Consider the following 20,373-nt stretch of genomic DNA (forward strand, 5'->3'; position numbering starts at 1 on the left):
GTTGTTAAATTTCAGTTCAAGTAATATTCTGAAAGCTTTTTATATGCTACCCCGTAAGGAAACCTTCCAGCGTGGCTTATATAGGTGCCCTGCCCTCCCTCCTGCTCTGTAGTGAAGGCACCAGGGCAAGTTATTGATTACAGTAATGGAGGGGGGACCACTCAGGATCCAGTCCTCATGGTACTAGGTGTTGTGCAGACATGAACCAAAAAGACAGGCCTTGCCCCAGAGAGCTGCGGCCTTGTTTACATTTGGACTCGGTGCATCATTAAAGCTTCTTTGATGCAAATCTGAGGGCATGTCGGTGTGACAGTGGCACAGCTGTAGCTCTGCCCCTGTAGTGTGGACACAACCGTGCTGGGACAAAAGGAGTTTCTCTCGTCACAGGAGTAAATCTGCCTTCTTTAAAGGTAACAGTTATGGCTATACCAGATCATAGATTGACATCTACTTCTCTCAAAGGTGTGAATTTTCATACCCCCTCAGTGATGTAGCTAAGTCAATCTAAGTTTCAGTTATAGACCATGCCTTAGTGTAGCTATTCTGTGGCATTGCTACATTGGTGCAGACATTCCTACCCCAAGTGGGAATTAGCCTTTCCATTGCAGGTCTCAGGCAAGATGGTAAGGGAGCACTTGCAAAGTTGCTACACTGGAGATTGACCTTGAGCAGTATCTGTGGCTCAGCTGTTGTCCCCTCCCCCGAAAGCTGAAATGTTTTGAAAAAGACCCTTCCTTCTCTTGTTCCTTCAGTATCATCTGATGACAGCAGCAAATGATGCTCCCAAATACACTGCATTCAGAAAACATAACTTTATTATTCAGTGCAATATACATTGTATTCCTTTTAAAGAATCCTAAATGTGTACACACTTGTCTCACTGAAAATACATGTATGCACATGTGTATATATTGCATTAAACTGGAGCACACTGAAATGACAGATGGGCTCAGAAATTACTTGGAAAATAAGTGATCTCTACAGGCTTATGATGACAGTGTATTAGGGTGACCAATATAAAAAGAGCAGGCTAAATAGAAAAGTGTGTGGATTACACATTGTGAGTATGTTACAGGTGGTGATATATATACAGTAGTTAGATTACTATTGCTCTGTCATAAATGCACTCTATTGTCAAAGGGAAAGGATCCCCCTTTGTCTCAGCAGAGCAGTCTGGAATTTCATAAGGCCAGCAGTGCTTCCCCTAAAGCAGGGATGTAAGCAAATAGTCAACTACCGGATAAGCAAATGCTTAGTCAAGTAGGAACTTATCTAGTCGCTTCCCCCCCTTGCTGCCTCCATCAGAGAGAGGCAGCAAGGGGCGGGGAGCAGGAGCCAGTGCTGGGGTGAGCCGGCCCAAAAGCCGGTCCCTCTCAGCACTGTCTCCACGGGGCTTAGGGGAGGCAGAGGGCAGTGTGGAAACAAAGCGAACAGGGATTAAAACAGTCCCACTTGCGCTAATCCAACTGCTGCTCCTCTACCTGCGGCTTTTGTACATTTCAACGGAAGAGGCACGGAGGAGAACCCGTGCCAGTGGGGACTACTTCGGTCCCTGCTGTTGCGGGTTTCCGCTGCCTCTCTCCCTTTGAAATGTACAAGAGCCGTGGGCGGCTCTTGTACATTTCAAAGGAGAGGCGCAGTGGTATAGCGAGCGCCCCCCTTATTGACTAATCAATTTGTCGATGAAAATTCCCTCAATTAGCTGATTAATCGAAATTTAACATCCCTACCCTCAAGCATCCATGGTATTTGAAAATAAAGGTTTTAGTAACATTTCCACAGGTTGCAGAGCTACCTGCTGATAATGAAGTTGATCAAGAAGGGATTTCCATGAGGACATGGTGAAAACTGTGTTAGTTTAAGCCAGTTTGAACCTCTGGCAATGGATTGACTAGCAACTAGAATGTAAATGTGGGGCAGATCTCCAACTGCTCTCCATCAGTGTAGCACAAATTACCTCCCTAGGGCTATGTTGATTTACACATGGATCTTACAGTTCCAACTGAGCACCGATGTATGCCAGCTGAGGGTCTGGTGCTGTTTCAACATTCAACAGTGTGATCTCAGCTCTGTTCAAGCCTGTTAAAAACTGGCCCTTAATTTCTCAGCTAAATCTTCTCTGGGCCCCATTTCCCAAAAGGCAGCGCTTCAGAAAATGGTCTGAAACAGCAGCTAACTCAGCTGTACCAATTGTCAGCTGAACATGTTATTGTTAAACAGCTTCCTCTTCCTGTATGGCTCTGTTGAGCCTAGATGGACAGGTCTTTTTATCAGCCTCATTTTCTTCTTATATATTGATGCGAAGCACAGGCGGAAAGCAGCTCTCTCTCGGGCTAAAGAACAGAGCTAATGAAAACCACTGACCCCAGGCCTTCCTATGGCCACAAACTGGTAAAGGGAGCAGCAGGGCTGTGGCCATCTCACTGCAGGGTGAGCTTTACTCACCCTCCCCCCACCAAGTGCTTGTTTATTTAAGATTCTCCTCCTGCCCTGCAAAAGAGCTCAGCACTCAACTAACTTTGTTCCAATTTAAGTCAAAGGTAAAATTCCCATTAACTTCAAGGGGGGCAGACTCAGGAAATCACTGAATGCTTTTGAAAAAAAATCAGACCTTTTAATCCCCTCTTTTTGTTTATAAAACACATCTAGTATTCCCCATAATACTCTAGCACACATCGCTGTATGATTAGCCTACCTGATGCATGCTCAAGGCCTAAGAGGTAGGCAGGGTCTCCCATCAGTGTAAGGTCTCCTTGCTCACTCTCTCCCCTCATGGTTGGGGGGGAGGGGCAGAAAAGCAATTGAGGGAGTGGAAGGGACTTATCCTTAGCAGAAAAACAAACCCGGTCACTGGAAGCTCCTGAGCTTCCCCTTGTGTTGATGCCCAGAAGCCACTGTGAGGGGTTTACCGCTGGTGGTGGTAAGCAGTTGATTGTAATGGCTGGAACAGGGTTTTAAATTCAAGTCCAGCTAAGATCTGTAATGGCGTCTCAGATTACAGCCAGGAAACCAGAGCTGTACTAATGCAGAGCCAATCTGTAAAGAACAGCATTTCTCATTCCATGCACTGACTACACAGTTGCAAGCCCTGGAATGCCATTAACTTCTCAAACCCTTCTTAGAGAACAGGTGTGAGCGAATGAGTCAAGCTCTGATGCTTATTGTTAATGCAAAAGGGTGACCTTTCCTGAGACCTGATGTGTTGGTATAATAGTGGTGCATGGCCTTCCTTGCCACTGAAACAGGAACAGACTGTCACAATGGGAGCACTGTTCTCCTTCAGGGTGGAGGTGGAAAGGGAGCATGAAGGAGCTGTGCTGACTCCAGCTGCTGTGCCTATAGGGGAGACTGGCCTCTTTAAAATGGGAGCCAAGAAAAGGAGTTTTTCTCAGTGGTGAAATGGTTCCACCACCCTCTGCCGAACTTTGATGGACTTAGTGTTTGAATGCCTAAGGGAATGGGAGGAAAAGGCATGTGGGCAGAGGCCTATTACTGAGGACATGTTGGCATGGGCCATTGCCTGGCAAAACTACCCTGGTGTGAATATACCAGTTTAACTGTGTGGATTCATCCACACAGGGAGTCTATTCTGGTATAACCACAGAGGTATATCAGCATAATTCTGGTAGTAAATTTTCCCATATAGACAAGTTGTAACACAATTTCCCCAGGAAAGGCTAATGGGCTGATACACACTTACTTGCCACGTGAGTGAGTTTTCACATGGCAAGTTCTCCTAGAAGTCTTCCTCGAGCTTTGCTGGTATGAAAGACCAGTCAACTCTGGCATCTGGAGCTGCAGCTTCCAAACAGTATTGGAATCTGCTGGATTTGCAAACTTTCTAGTTGTCCTCGTGGTAGGTTCATCAGTATCCTTCCATATGGCTTGTTCTATGTAGCCCCAATATGCAGATACAGATGTTCCGCTACCTATCTGCTTGAAGATCTGCTTTTAAACAAAATCTCAGGAGTAAGTACTACCCTTCATTGCCACACAGCTGCTAAATCTAGAAGGATCACTCAAGAACAACCTTTTCACAGGGTTAGAAGTGCTTGCAGGGGAACCTAGTAACAACATTTTGAGGCTCTTAGTAAATAAATGGACAGTGGGGATACATGCCCTTCCCTTCGCTAGATGTTCTAAGCTTGACTAGCATTTCTGCCCATTGTCAGCTGATGAGGGAAAGGCCAAATGATTGCTGTGGAGCAGTGATGAGAGGAATGGACCATGGTAGGAAAACTTTGCAATGGCTAAGACAGTGCTGGGGTGAGGACAATTAGTTAGATCTTCAGACTCTGCTCCCTTCCTCATTGACAGCTCTCTAAGCTGCCAAGATCCACATTATATAGTATATTAATATTTCTTCTTAAATAAAACTTTGACTTTACATCTTAAGTATCAGTAGCGCAAGTATTTTTTTTTAAAAAAAGCAGCTTCTAGGAATATTTACAGAGTAGTTCATCTTGCAGAGGGGAGGGAGTTTGGTATTTGGAAGTTGCACCACTTGTGTGTGCTTAGTAGGTTTTAAGTATAACTTATTCTACATTAATCCCTCTGCCCTGGTGCTGGGAATTAAATAGCTGTTAAACATGTGTTTCTAGAGTGCAAAGCAAAGTGCCAGGATAGGGGCCACTGCTTGGTGCCTATCCTTCAGGCCTCATGTGCTAGGAGTGGTTACTTCAAATTAGTTTACCTAGAAAATTAGCTTTTCACCTTCATGTATAGAATGATTCCGCTCCCCCACCCCCAGCTCTCTTTGCTAACTCTCTCTAGTAGTCTCTTCTCAATGGTAAACACTTCTTCTTAAGTTCTTATACATCATGTTCTGTACCTGCAGGAGCAGGGAAAGGGACCGTACTCCACAGGAGCAGAAACAAAATGAAAGGAAAGATGCAGAATTACTGAGCATTCCCAAGATTATTGCAGAATAAAAACCGCCGTGGCACATCAGGAATTCCAGAGAAAACAAAGAACACGGAGGAAGATGGGGGGCTTTGGGGGCTTTTTTTTAATGGGAGCCTTGTAGAACAATAACCAACCTGGAAAGTTTTCAGTGACTTCTTATGCTGCCATAATTCCCTTTCCTGCTTTAGGGCAGTGGTCTCTTTAAATGACCAAGTGGTATCTCCCTCCTATGTAACAGGAATGTCTATTCATAGCAAAGTATCCTAGGAGTCCCTCTTAGGTAAATCTTTTTCCAGAGAGAATTAAAAGAAAGAAACAACCAAACAAGCTTCCATCCCCAGAAGACCAATGAGAAGGTAAGAAGGCAGTTGTTCTTAAGTGTGGCTTGGTCCTCCATCTGCTGAGACCTTCTGACCAATCCATGTTAGTATTTCCTGAAACACAGCAGTGCTGACTTCTGGCAGCTCTCTATGGAGAGCATGATAGGCCTCATCATACACCTGCAAACAAAGAAAGAACATCGGGTAAGACAACCCTCTCAGAACAAAGCAACCCTCGGGTCCCACTCAATATTACCTGCAAACCTGACATGCCCTGCACACATCTCATCAGCCTTTCTGTATTCTTAGATATGGGAAATTTTGAAAATTTAGGGAGGCCACCAACTTGAGATTTCATCAGTTTCAGCTGGGGATTTAACAGGTTTCCCCAGGTATCGCACTTGTCCTCCCTGCTCAGGTTTGCAGTTGCAATTCTTCCTCCTCCTCCAGTTCTTTCTGCTCCTCTCTCCCTGTGGGGGAGACTCACCAACAGGAGAGTGGGACATATGATCACACATTCAAAGAGGGCCTCTGTGAAACACCTTTCTTCAGCAATGCTGAGTACCCAAAGCAGCGACTGACTTTAGCTGTAGTGGTGAATGCTCATCACCTTTGAAACATGTGGCTATAGGGCCCAGAGCCACAAAAGTCCATAGACACCTAAACTCATTTGGCAGTTTCCAGTTACAAGTTCCCTTTGAGTTTCCAGTTACAAGTTCCCTTTGTGTTTAGGTTTTGGCATCTGGGCATTTGCACTGCTGTCTTGCTCTAGGCGTCCAGATCCCTAGCTCCTGACTGAGCCCTGGAGCAAATCACAAGCTAGAGGAAGCTAGGCATTTGGGCCACCTAAGTAGGGTTGCCAGGTGTCTGGTTTTGAACCCGACAGTCCAGTATTTGAGCTTTCTGTTCAGGAAACAAATTGAGAAAATAGAAATGTGAAAATATAAATGTCCAGTATTTTCTAAATAAGATGTAATGTAGATTGTGATGTAATGTCAAGTGTGTCTGGTATTTTTGTTGAAACCATCTGGCAAACTGACACCTATGTCGCATGCAGAACCTGATCACTGAGCCCTGGAATCTGGGTAGAAGATTTAACCCCTCCTCGCTTCCTCTCTTTCTCTAGCCCCATCATTATTCCACGGTGAATAAATACTTATAGACATTGGACGAAAGACAGACAATATAGCTCTGCCGTCCAGTGATTTGGGCACCCAGTGGGGCTGTGGCAGAGCCTGGCTCCAGGGCCCCCGCTCCAGTCACTCTTTCATTATTAGAAAAGTTCAGCGGGTGGGAGGGCCCCATGCTGCTCCATACCGTCTGCTGCAAGTGGCATTTAAAAAGGCAATCTCTAGCGATGGCATGGATGTTATCAAATCAAGGCCCACCGCTCCCAGGCAGGGCATTCCATTGACTACAGCCTTCTAGGAAGGGAGTCAAAGCCATGGCAGACCCAGTGTCACTCTTACCTTAATTACTATACAGTAATTAAGAAGCACACATCTCCTGCAAGGGCTGAGAAGCACACATCTCCTGCAAGGGCTGCCTTCATGCGCTTAAGCAGTGAATAAAACCCTTCCCTCAGAGTCTACTTGCCAGTCCATGCTCCCCGTGAACCAACTGTAGCATATCCAGCTTGCAACCCAATGAGAGGCAAGAAATACTAATCACACTCTTGGCATGTAAACACAATGGGAGGCGTTCCCACAGCCCTGGGTGTAATTTCACTCTTTTGATGGTTGGCATAGACAGTTATTTTTCTGATGACAAAAGCTTTTGCTTGGTCTCCCCGTCTCCCTTTCAAGCTCATTCATGTGCTAACAATTGGTTAATCAGCTGTGTGCTCTCTCCAAACGAGCAGATGCTTTTGTTCAGCTGTGTTTTGGAAAGTTCTCGCTGTACCTTTTTACACAGTGAGGTGGGGTTGGCATGAAAGCAGCTTGTGCTGTCCCAGAGTTTGGGGGCACTGGGTTACCTGGTTAAGCACCCAATCCTGGAAGCCTGCCAAGTTCAGTCAACTCCTTTGAGTGTTCAGTGCCTCCCAGAATCTGACACTTTTTCCTACGCTCTGCACTTTGTCAGCAGCACCTGACACCTGCTCTGACGGTGACTCAGTCCAATCCTTACGCCTACACTGAGCAAAGCCGAGGCCAATATGCACAACATAACACCCTTCAAATAAAAGCAGCAAGGTGACCTTGAGTGTTTTGTCCTGACTCTGCACGGTGTCCATCAGTAAGTAGGAGCCTTTGATGTCACAGAGTTTGTCGAGCGAACCATGTAGCACCAGGATTGGCAGAGTCAGTTTAGGCAGGGATCGCTCTATTTTGGCAATGGCGTTCATCAGCTGGATGACAAAGGAGACCTTCATGCCCCCATGGTAGACCAGGGGGTCAGAGGTGTAAGATTCAACCTGGATGCGGGGAGAGAAATCCATTGTTAGCAGGTGTCCTGAAAATACAAGGCAAAGCCCTTCATGTATGATGAGGCTCTTCCTATTAATTGCTTAGGCTAACCATTTCTCACCCCTGTGGGCCACTGTGCCATTTCGCCCTCAGTCGGGGTAGTAAATTCACTTTTGGTCAAGGTCCAAATTTCTTGCTCAAGGTGCAACTCCAGAAAAAATAATAAACTACAATGTCAAAAATAGAGAGATAGATTTCAAGGTTCATTCAAAAGCACCTGATGGTCCAGGTTTGATCCACAGTCTGGCTACTGATGATCCCTGCCCTATGTGATAACTCCAGTGAGTAGCCAGTGCCCGTTAATTCTAGTGCAGCTGGAAATTAGGCTAAACCAAACGTCTGTCTTACATCGCTGAAAAATGCTCATGATCCAAAACCACAGCCTCAGTCAATGATATTGAAGAAAGGAGCTCCTCTGGGCATTTACTCATGCTCTGTCCTTATCTCCTACCACTAAAGGTGGCCATCCCCTTTCCTTTCTCTCCCCCCTCCCCGAACAGTTTTTCCTTCGGCCTTATTACAAATATGATATTGATGTGAGCAGTTCCTGAGAACCAGTTCTGTCTTTGTGCTGAGTGACCTCTCGTGAGTCACAATACTTTTCCTTGCCTCTGTTTCCCCACCTGCAAAATGGGAGTAAGGATATTACCAGCCTCGCAGGAGGGTGGTAGTTACTGATTAGCTCCTGCTTGCAAAGAGCCACTAAAATGAGGAGCTCTGTGTTGGTGTAAAGAGTGTATGTGGCAATGGGGCTTGCAAAGATGATGAATCTTATGTTGTCTTGAGCTCAATGGAGGCTACTCTGCTGAAGCTGGAGCATTGCCTGTAGGAGCTGGTAGTCTCCATGGGCCACCTCGCTGTATTAAAGATGAAGGTAGCTTCAGTTTGTGCACTTTGCATGCTCACTAGGTATGGGCCTTGGCTCCTGACTGGCAGCGTTTGTCTTAGTTTAAACTACGATATAAAGTGCCATTAGGGAACTCCCCTCCCCACCCTCCACCCCTCAGCATGTCTGTCACTTGCCAATTTTTGTCCTTCTCTTGCAGGTGTGCTAAGAGCAGAGAGTCAGCACAAATAATTGGGTGTGAAGAGTGCTGGAAAGCAGGCACAGGACGAATCATCACAGGGTTGGATAGCTAGGACGGAAGGACGGGGTTGTTGCTGCATCAGGCCTATTGGCAGTAAATATTTGTATGCTGTATGCAGAGACGTGAGCTTCGGCAGTCTACGTAGGCTTACCGTCTTCATCTTTGCCAGAGCGTTTTGATTACAAGTGGATCCCTGGCACAGCCGCTGATACCTCTAAGTCTGATGTGGTTTAGAAAAAAATATTTTTTGTAGGTTGGCTAAAGGATGCCCCATTTTCCCTCTCTATGGCAGCGTTTCCCAAACAGTGGGTCCTGACCCACCAGGGGCCCACAGGAAGGTTCTAGATGAGTCGCCATGTTCAGGGCTGGATTACCCCATTACCAGGCTCTGGCCCGAAGCAAACATACGCTTCTCCTGGCTCAGTGCGGTGGAGAGGCCTCAGGGGGGGAAATGGAGTTTGAAGGCAAACCTGCCTTGCTCCCACCCTGCTGCGACCGCTCCTGTCCTGCAGGGCGGGGCAGAACTCCCGGCTATGGGCACACAGAGCTATTTTTTAATCCTGCTCCTGCTATTCTGGTGATGGTCCTGCAGGATCCATTGGATTCTAGTCCCGTTGCCAGGCCCTGCCCTGGTCCTGCACAGAGCATTAGCCTAATTCCCTTGTTATGGCAAGTCCCTAATCCCCATCACTGGAAATTCATTTTTAGAGCTTGCTAGAGTGGACCCCAAAGTGAGGGAGAGACAAATGACGCATCAACCCTGAGGGTCTGAGACCCAGCCCCTGGGAAATGCTTGGCAGCACCCACTGGGAAGGGGAAATGCTGGCTGAGATTGAGCTGTCGGGGCCTGATGTGAGCAAGCAGTAGCATCCTTGGCTCCCAGAGAAGTCAAGCAGCATTGAGAATGCTGAACTACATAGACTCTTCAGTGGCTGGAAGGTTTCTCTGGAACAGCTCTGAGACGACACCCCGGCTGCTTTAGATACCTCCAACCTCATCTGCCTCCCCAACAGACAGGCAGCCTTTTCTGGTAGGACAATACTCTTGTGAGATACAGCCCCACTTGTTTTGCACATCTTCTCTGTTCTGCACACTGTCTAACTCCCGAGAGGCTGCCTTTCGTGAGCTGGAACCACCCCCTTGGGGACAGGGCTCATGGAGAAAATTAAATCCATTAGCCAGAACCCAGTCCATCTAATTTGGTCAACTCTCACTTGAACAGCTGGATATAACCTGACATTTTCACCCAAACCCATTGACTTTTCATCTGCAATTGAAACAAAGGCACAGGGTTCCTCTGGCTACTTAGCAACTGACTGCAGCCTAATCGGGGAGTTATTTGTTTGGAGCCGTGTCATAGCACTGCACTAAGGCAACGCAGCTTTGAGAGTTTGTTTTTTCCCTGAAAGCAACAGATGAAGGACTCCAGGGAAAAAATCAAAAGGGGTGGGTGGCTGGATTGACAGACATTCCCTTCCCAGGGAGTGAAATAATGTAGATTAATTCATATGTGCTTCCCCTTCCTCACCCTGAGTAGTGCCATAAATGCTAAGAGATGGCCTAATGGGTTTCTTTCTTCTTTCCCCCTGTCTCCCGCCCCAAAACAACAAGGAATTTTTAGCTATTGAAGGGCAGACAGATATTTAGTGTAGATGGGGAGGAGTATCCTTAAGAATGATGGACATTGTGAGAGGGATGAAACAGCTAAGGGAAAACAACCCTTAATGGAGAGTTAATGACCTGGGCATGGGGTGAAGGCAGGTCACAGGGCATGTCTTGGGAAAACCTTTCCACTCCTAACGAGGTGGGGCATGAGGCTTAAAGACATTATCTAGATTAATCTTGGGTGTGTTTAGGATTAAGTGGTAGGGAGAGGTAAGAGAAACTGGAGTGATGTTCCAGGCTCTGCATCAGTCACTTCTACCTCTTTCCCCCCTTGCCTACCTTCATTCTGCCTGTAAATCCTGGCTCATCTCTTCCTTTAAGCTTTCTCCTACTCCCATATCTGCGCTCTCTGTCTAGAAAACACTGGGGGTACATCTATACTGCATCCCTAGTTCGGACTAGGGATGCAAATGGAGACGACCGAAGTAGTTAATGAAGCGGGGATTTAAATATCCCGTGCTTCATTAACATGATCTCGCCGGCGTGCTAGTTCGAATCACAGCTGATTCGAACCAGGAAGTGCGCGCCGGGATGCATTAGTTCGGACTAAAGCCCTTAGTCCAAACTAACGTTACTCCTCATTTTTTGAGAAGTCATGTTAAATTATTTAAATTCCCGCTTCATTAACTACTTCGGTTGTCTCCATTTGCATCCCTAGTCCGAACTAGGGATGCAGTGTAGATGTACCCTGGGTTACTTCTGCTTCCTTCCTCTGTTTCCTGTTCTTTCCTCAATCTTAGTTACTGCTAACTGGGCCCCACTTTCCTGGGGTATGTCTATACCAGTTAAACAGTTATCCAATAAGGGTGATGCTTACCGAGTAACAATTAACTTGTGCCTAGAAGCAGCTCCCTGTCCATGGCCCAGCTGCAGGTGGAGGGCTGCTCCAGCCCTCCCTGGCCCCCTGCATGGGGCTGCTGGCTCCCAGCCTGCGTGGGTTGGGATCCAGCAGCTCCTGCACACTGAGTTAATGTAGCCACCTAATAAGTCCGTGGCAGTACCAGGCAGGGAAACCCAGAAATCCCTGCTGTAACAGCGATGGCATGCTGCCTCCTAATATATAGGCAGTGGCTTTGATGACCTTTTTACTTTATAAACCTGGTATAATTTCTCTTCTCCTTTACAGCCCAGGAATATAATTCTTCCTGCTTATGATTTTATTGTACCTTTCCCTCTATTCTGTTTTTCCTTACACCAGGGGTGGGCAATAATTTTTAATGGGGATCCACACCAAGATTTTGGTAAGTGGTCAAGGGCTGCACTTCTGTGGAGGGAGTGTGGGGTCTGGGACAGCGGGTGGCGTGTAGAAGAGAGCTTGGGTAGAGGACTGGGGTGCAGGAGGAAGTGTGGGGTCTGAGAAGGAGTTTGGGTGAAGGAGGGGGTTATGATCTGGGACAGGGACTTGGGATGCAGGGTCCAGGAGAGGTTATGGGTGCAGGAGAGGATTCTGGCCTGGGGAAGGGATGAGGGAGGGGATGCAGGGTCTGGGAGAGAGTTGTGACCTGGGAGAAGGGGGGAAAGAGGGTGCAGAGGATTTAGGCAGTGACATGGGACACGGGAATGGAGTGCAGGGTCAGGGAGGGGTATGCATGCAGGAAAGGGTTCTGGCCTTGGGGACAGGTGTAGGAGGGGATGTAGGGTCTGGGAGGGATTTGTGACCTGGAGGAGGTGGGGAGAGGGGATACAGAGGGTTTGGATGATGGCCTAGGGCAGGTAGTTGAGGGGAAAGAGGGAGTGGGATGTCAGAGGCAGGCTCTGGCTGGGAGGCGTTTACCTAGGCAGCTCCCAGCTAGTAGCTCTACAGGAACCTGAGACAGACTCCCTGCCTGTGTGCTGGGTGGGCTGCTCCATGTGGCTCTGCTGTAGCACAGGGAGAGAGGGAGGGGGAGAGTGAGGCAGCTTCATTTGTTGCCTCTGCCGTCAGCAAAATTCTCAGCTCCTATTGGCTGGAAACTGGCCAATGGGAGCTGAGGGATTTCACTAGGGGGTGGGGACAGTACGCAACGCTTTCTCCTCTCTGCCCAGATTGCATAGCAATTAGAAGCCTGCTGTTTAAAGCGGCTGCAGCTGCTCTGTAGTAAGGGTGCCGGTGGTGAATTATGGGTCCCCTCTTTTTTTTTTTGCCATAGTGACCATCATACAGCACATTTCTGCCCAGAACAAGACATGGAGTCAGAGTGCACTGATCTGGTGGTGAATGAATAGTTCCAGATTGGACTAATCCGCCCATGAGCCAAATTTTGTGTTAGTGTAAATGGGCACAGTTATCATTTCCATTAGCTGAGGATTTGGCTAGAGTAGTTAGCCCCATTAGAAAGGGCTAGCACTGGGGCTGTGTACCACCATCCCAATGACTTACAATGATATGGACAGCCTCACCTCCTTTTTGTTCCGGGAAACCACATTTGGGTCTATCGCTCCCAGTGTCAGGTTTGGTAGAACCAAGTTGAGCACTTTAGCTGCAAACACCTGTGGGAAGTGAATGAAATAAATTAATTGGGCAGCCAGGAGAAGAAATAGGTGAGCCAACGCTTCAGCTGGTATAAACTGGCATAGCACCATGGGAGTCAGAGCGTGCCAATGAGACACCAGCTGGGGATCTGGCTCTACATTTACAAAACTGTCACGAAACAAAAGAATTTAGACAGTCACATCCGCCAACATTAATTACAAGAATGGGCACAATAATAAGAAATATTCACAACTGCCCTGACACGGCACTCTGCATTTCTTCCCAGTGTAGATGAGAGATCAAGTCCATGTGGGAAAGGCTTGGCCTAAGCAGCTAGCTAAGGGAGAGCAGCATTCATTGTTTTATGGAGCTGGCAGTGTTGCTCTTGCTGCTGCCCCTTCCCACTATTATTCAGTTCTGATTTTCAGGCTACAGCACTTAAGTGATATTCTGTGCAATTTATAGTAGTTGCCTAGCCTGTACTCCCTTTGATAAGCACGTTCTCCAGGGAGTCTGCAAATAAACAACAGTAAAATGTGCATGCATTGACTAAGGAAATCTATTAGTCGTTTGTCTCCTGGGAATCCAACACAAAAGCGTTTCGCAGTCTGAGCTTGAAAGCACTAGCATCAGAAAGAACAACCTTTATTTCAATAACATTCCACAGTCCCCTCCCCCATGCAAGATTCTTCTCTGATCTTTGATAACCATCTTCTAATTAAGTGGTCATCACTTAGAAAAGATGACAATGGGTAATTGGCCTTTGTACTGTTCTACTGTATCCACAGATACTACTTGCAAGATTAATTTGTACTCTGCATATTCTGCTTGTGATTGTAAGCATAGGCTGTAATCCATTACATAGGACTGTCTGATGCTCTTGTATCAAAGATATTATACAAAGGAAAGTTACCAGGCTGCAATTAGAATTCTCCAAAAGGAGCAAGCAGTGAAGGCTCATAGTACATATCCAGGAAACCCCCATTCCTAGGGGCATATATAAGTTTTACCTTGTACACTGAATACCCCATTGGTACTCAAACCCCATGAACCAAACTGAGCTCCAAAGAGGTCAATGAAGTTGCACCAGGAATGAATTTGCTATCATAGGTATAAACACAAGCTCATAATTTCAGATAAAATTCATGCCTAGTGAAGGAACCATTTTTTCTCTGGCTTTTTAATTTAAGATATGTTATCTGCTGTGTGCGTGTGCACATGTGTATGTTTATTTATACCCTTAGGGATCCCTTTATAGATTATGTAAGTTTTACAGAGAAAGTGAACCTGAATTTCCCCACATGTGAGCACATACTACTCTAATGATGCTCACTTTTTGTTGTCATGGCTTCATATGCTTTGGTTACCTACCCTTTAGCACATGGTTTGGACATCTTCTCAAAGCTTGCCCACATTTCTGGAGCTTGACTCAACAGCAGTTTGAGTCTTGCCAGCTTGAGTCAACAGCAACAAACCAGTAAAGAAACACAGTGGATCTAGTTCTGATCTCACCATTTTACACTGGTGCAGCTCACTGACTTCAGTGGAGAAACTCCTGATTTACAACAGCACGAGAGAAGAATCAGGCCAGGTTTGTTTGTGCATGTCCGCACGCACATCCTCTGTGTGCACATATACAGATCTTACTTATGCACAGATAGAACTAATCTAATGATCAAAGTGACTGACTGACTGTGATAAGGAGATACTCTGAGACCATACTCATAAGGAATTCTAGATATATGTGAAAAGTCACATTATCCTTGTAAATTTCAGTCAATATGGCTTATAGCTCAGTGATTCTAAGAGTCAAGATCATTGCCACTGGAAAAATAATCTTTCATGTTATAAACCTGAGCTTCAAAGGTCAAAAGGTTCCAATCTGGCATTATTGATTTGTGATGGCCACAGTGACGGTCTATAACACAATGGGCTTTTAATTAAAAAGACTGTTGCTAAACACCCTAGCTATATTTGATAGCTGAACATTTTATCTCCTTTTAAATCAGCAACTGATGCAATATGATTTATGTAAGGAGTGGTTGGCAGGCCAGACTCAATAAGACAGAAATTATGCAGTTTTGATCTGGGACAAAAGAGAAGTGAAGAGTACATCCAGCTAGGTATGGCAAACCATTCAATACTCTTGTCCACTCCAGTCTGTAAGGGCCTGTCTACACTAGGAAATTATTTCAAAATAACTAAATTTGAAATATTAACTCCCAAAATAACTATTTTGAAATAAGCTTATTCCCCGAGGAAAGCAGGAATACATATTTTGAAATAACCAGCCCATTATTTTGAAATAATGAGCTTGGTAGTGTGAATACTCCACTTTTTATTTTGAAATAAGGGGGGCTATTTCAAAATAACTCCCTAGCGTAGACCAGGGCTAAGAGTGAGATCCCAGACTGGCCTGGAAAAAGGTGACTTGAGTCTAAAGGCTTGTTACACACCAATCTGTATGTGTTTTTAAAAGACATGTGATTTAAAACCAATTTAGTTAGCCTGGTGCAAAGGACTTAAACCAATATATATACTGGTCTTATATTGATTTATCTGAAATTGATTAAGAACAGGTGTAAGCTAAATAGAAATAAACCCCTTTCAAACCAAATAAGAGTTTCTCCACATGGTTTTACTCCAGTTCAACTAAATCATTTAAAAAAACCCAGATTTAGTTAAAGTTAAGCAAATCAGTGCAATTTTGGTGTGTGAAAATAAGGCTTGAGTGATCAGAGAAGTTGTAAGAATTTTATTGGGACCAGCTGATGTCCAACCACAAAGGAAAATAAATAGGCCTGGTCAGTAAAGGCCAAGTGGAATTAGAGAACTGGAACACGTCATGCAAGTTAGAAATGGAAAAATCTCACTGCGTCTCATCTAATCAGGGTGGATTTGATTTAAATTAAATTGATTTAAATCATGTTTTAAATCACTAGTGAGGAAGACTCGATTTAATCATGGTTTTCTATATAAAAGTGCATTCTTGGTTGTTATAACTTTAATACATATTCTTCACAACTCAGAGACAGATGTGGGTTTCATTTTTAGAAGGTGTACACTATACGTTTTAAAAAAGTGATTTATTTTGAAAATGTTTCTGATTAGTTTTACAGCTACATCAGAAAATGAGTGAATGTTTGGTTATTTCATTTACCAAAGGTGATTGAAGAAGATATTTATGAAGTCATTGGGAGTTGAACTATTTCCAATTCAACAGGTTGATCGTTAATATTTGGAGGATTTTCTTGCCATGCTGTATTAGGAGAAAAACATCTCCAGGCAGACATTTCAATTGTTTTATTTAATTAAAACAACAATATTATGTATTCTGGATTTTTTTCTTCAACAGCAAATATATAATATCTTAACAAAACAAGCATATGAATTTTTGAATTTAGTTAAATATTCAAGTTTTTTAAAATTAAGGTTGTTTTTGTTAAAATTGTTTTTAACTAAAATAGTTAAATGAAATATTGACAAACAAAAATTAAATCGACTGTGTCAGCCAGGTCAACACGAGAAACTTAAAATATTGACTTCTGTAGCTAACTCCGTTGTCTTCACCTTCACTTTCCTGTTTGGTCATAATCTGGAAAAGAAAGACCAGCTTTCCTGTTTTTTTCAGGTCCCAAATGATTTCTCATTTTGGAATGAATTAGTCCAAAGGAAGAAAATATTCCTCCTGCACTGGCAGAAGAAGCTACTGTTGTTAAAAGTGAGACTATCACTTCAACAACCTCTGATTCCAAGTGCTTAAGCAAATTCCGCCAGTTCACTGGTGTGACTTTCTTTAAAAATCATCATCATCAAACATATGTTACTTAAATGGTGCACCCTTAGCTCTGAAGTTTATTATCATTGACTTTATCGAGGGATGATCGCTGGATGGCAATGTCATAGCCAACTCCTCTTCTTCAGCAGTTAAGGTTTGACCCTGGTACCGAGTATTGAGAATATCTCCAAGAAAATGAGCTGGAGGTAGTGCTTGTCCCATTTGTTTTTTAATACTGGTAATCTGACTCTGTCATTGCACATTTCTCTTTTTTAAGATCTCACACAATTCCTTCCAAATGTCAACAGCATTAGCAATAAAACAGCTATTTCCTTGCATTTTATTCAAAGCTACAGAAATAGGCCTCAGGGCACTCAGCATGTGTCCAACATTTCTCTGAAGCCAAATGTTGAGAACTTTGGCTGTGACAGTGCTATCTATTTTTTCATGATTTTGTTCACAAATTGTCATCAGATTAGGCCAGTTCTTGATATAGTATTCCACTATTGAGTTCCATCACACTTTTTGTGGGAGAGTTAGCTTGGTTCCTCCCACTTTTTTCTGGGCAGCTGCTTCAAAGTAGTTGTTATTGAAATATTTTGCAATTTCAACAACATTAGCCTTTATTTCTGGAATACTGAAGTCTTTGGCTACATCAGATGAAAAGGTACATCAAATGAGCACTGCAACTGTATGTTATTAGCTTGGGACTCACTCCACTCTCTTCTAAATTTCTTCTCATCTTGGATACATTTGCAACATTGTCTGTGACCACGTTGTGTACTAGACATTGGATTTTTTTCATAGTTTGTTATAGTTTTTTTCTGCTACTTGTTGTAAGTATTCTGCTGTGTGCGCATGTCCTGATGTATCAATTGCTTCTGTAAAGAAGACATTCCCTTCTTCTGTTGTCACACAAGCACATACAACAGGATCATTATGGACATTGCTCTATCCATCAAAACTCAGGTTAACAATTTTACTCTCTAGACTTCTTGCACACTGCTCAGTTTCTCTTTCATACACTTTATCCAGTAATTTGCCTGTGATATCTGCCTTGTTGGGTGGACTGTATCCTGTCCTTAATGACTGAACCATGTAAATGAAGTGGCGCTTCTCCATACATAAGAAAAGGAGCATTTGTTGCATAAAGAAACCAGGCAATTTTTTTCATCAATTACCTCTTTTTGTAATCTGATGTTCTTATCACAAACTTATCTGTGGTTGGTTCTGGATGATGGAGGTTTTTTTTTTCTTTTTGCTACAGGTAACATACTGTGGCTATGTGACACACATGATGTGACTGAAACACTATCATTGGCAGATAACTCTGAAACTATAGAAAATTATGGTGATCTTGAAGGTGGATAGTCTTCAGAATCCTGTATGTTGAGGATGGATTCTCCTAAACAAAATAAGTCAAGGGAGTTATTTAATTATTATTACCATTCTGCTCATGTAGTATTACTCATTGCATTCACTGATACTCAGTACTACTTAATGGTGAATTTGTAAAAGGAGAAACTGCTTATTTCAGCTATTTATTTTTTATCACAATTATATCAACTACTTTTTTTTCCCCTCAAACATGAGAATTCAAGAGTAGTCCAGGAGGAGGACAGGCAGTCCTTAAGAAAGAAGTTTGAAATAAAAAAGTTTACCAACCTGAAGATCCTGCAAGTTCAGACATGTTCCTTTCATCATCTTCAACGCACTTTCCTCCTGAGAAGGACACTTCTCATGATGTTGTTCCATTTGGGAAACCAGGCCTTGCATTTCTTTGTTGTGCTGTTTGCATTTTGCACTTATGCCTGACTTACTCACAGGTAGAGGAACTTCATTAACATTTTCCCAAACTTGGTCTCTTTTATGGCCAGCTGCCATTATAGATTTTTCCCTTCTAGTGAGAGAATGGTATGATACATCTCAAATCAACGAAGACTACAATCAGAAAGACCTCAAGACTTCTGGAATATGCTGCTCAAATGTTTGTTTCTGCTGCCTATCCTTCCCTTCTTACATTTATCTCCAGACTTCTCCTCGTCCAGATCTATTTGCCCCCAACAATCATTTATTCAGTGACATTTTTGAAACTTTGCACTTCAGAGAGGTAAGGGACTGACTCTGTGTACACAAATTTGCAGAAGGACAATAGGGTTGAGGTTTGTTACTTCTCATCTCTATATATTATTTATTTTAAAACATTTTTGCTGTTAGTAAGCTTGTTATCTCTGGAGACACAAATCCACAGTTTGGGAACTGCAAAACTAAGCATCTCTGATTCTAAGTTCTAGAAGTCTAAGCAGTGAGTCCCACTGGGTAGATAGGAAGATTAATTTAAATAATCTATACAAAAGCCTCTGGAGCCTCATAAGATTGCACCCCTAATCCATGAACTAATGGAACTCATTTACAAAACTTTTCTTAAACATCACATGACTATATTGTCTCATACAATATATGAGAATTAGAATTTATAATCCCTATTCCAGGATGCAATATCTGTGAGCTATGATGTATCTTAATTAAAACTGTCTTTAGATAGGTTTTTTCATCTGATTTTTTTAAAACAAAATAATTGATTTTTATCTATCTTTAAACTAATCCACCCGTGGGATGCAGGTGCAGAATTTTTCCTTACAGAACATTTTCTAAGGTTTTATTCCATCTAGTTATAAATATTTCAAGGAATGCAGCCTCTGCCAGTTCCCTTTGGACACAGATTCTAGGGCTTAATAGGACAGGCTTTCTGCTCTTCATCGTACATTTTTCTTTTCATACTTCTATACAATTCCCCCTTGTTCCATCTCCTCGTGCCATCAAAAAAAAAATTCTTGCTTCCTTGCTCTTTTCATCCTGCATGTGTTTGAACACACAGGGCCAAATTCTGGTTGCTCTTACCTAAGGGTATGTCTAGACTGCATCCCTCTGTTGGCAGAGGGATGCAGATTAGGCAGGTCAACATTGCAAATGAAACGGGGATTTAAATATCCTGTGCTTAATTTGCATAAAAATGGCCACTCAGCATTTTGTCGGCAAAAAGAGGCAGTCTAGAGGGGGATCTGTCAAGAAAGAAAGCCTTTTTCGACAGATCCTGTAAACCTCCTTGCAGGAGGCATAAGGGGTCTGTCGAAAAAGGCTTTCTTTCTCAACAGATCCCCCTCTAGACTGCCTCTTTTTGCCGACAAAGTGCCGAGTCAGCAAAAACGGCGGCCCTTTTTATGCAAATTAAGCGCAGGATATTTAAATCTCCGTTTCATTTGCAACGTCGACCTGCCTAATCTGCATCCCTCTGCCAACAGAGGGACGCAGTCTAGACATACCCTAAGTGAGCAAGAAGGGAGGAAGGTGCATTTGAGCAGTGAGTGAGTTTGTTCTCTATGTGAGGGAGTCATCGGGCACAGGGATAACACAGTCTGAATTCTATTAAAGAGTATAGTGGCTGCCACTCCTACTTGTGCTCCTTCATCATCCCATGAGCTGTTTTGCCTGACTCTGTCCTCCAATGCTAGAATGCCTCCAGTTGCAGTGCTCTTCTGTACCCATTACCGTGTATGTGGCTGGTTAAGCTCTGATCTGTGGCTAGGGATATCAAAATGCATTGAGTTAAGTAATCGTGGAACCACTGAATATTTCAGCAGTTACATGGTTACATGCGGGGCAGGTGTCTCCCACTTGCTGCCCTGCACTGCTGTCTCTG

At 43.9% G+C, this 20,373-nt stretch overlaps 1 protein-coding gene across 5 annotated transcripts in view; it reads right to left on the reverse strand.

The window, feature by feature from the left end:
* Nucleotides 1-797: 797 nt before the first annotated feature.
* The window catches only part of MGLL (monoglyceride lipase), a 128,159-nt gene continuing 108,583 nt past the window's right edge, over nucleotides 798-20,373 (reverse strand). For all 5 annotated transcript variants that reach the window (XM_014572069.3, XM_075938805.1, XM_075938804.1 and 2 more), the window contains 3 exons: nucleotides 12,823-12,912; nucleotides 7,423-7,638; nucleotides 798-5,405 (listed from right to left, as the gene is read on the reverse strand). In XM_014572069.3, coding sequence (XP_014427555.2) covers nucleotides 5,280-5,405; nucleotides 7,423-7,638; nucleotides 12,823-12,912 — 432 coding nt within the window. In that variant the 3' untranslated portion in view covers nucleotides 798-5,279. The remainder of the gene's footprint in view (nucleotides 5,406-7,422; nucleotides 7,639-12,822; nucleotides 12,913-20,373) is intronic.

The sequence above is a fragment of the Pelodiscus sinensis genome, chromosome 11 (assembly GCF_049634645.1).
Source record: "Pelodiscus sinensis isolate JC-2024 chromosome 11, ASM4963464v1, whole genome shotgun sequence".
Classification (NCBI taxonomy): Eukaryota; Metazoa; Chordata; order Testudines; family Trionychidae; genus Pelodiscus; species Pelodiscus sinensis.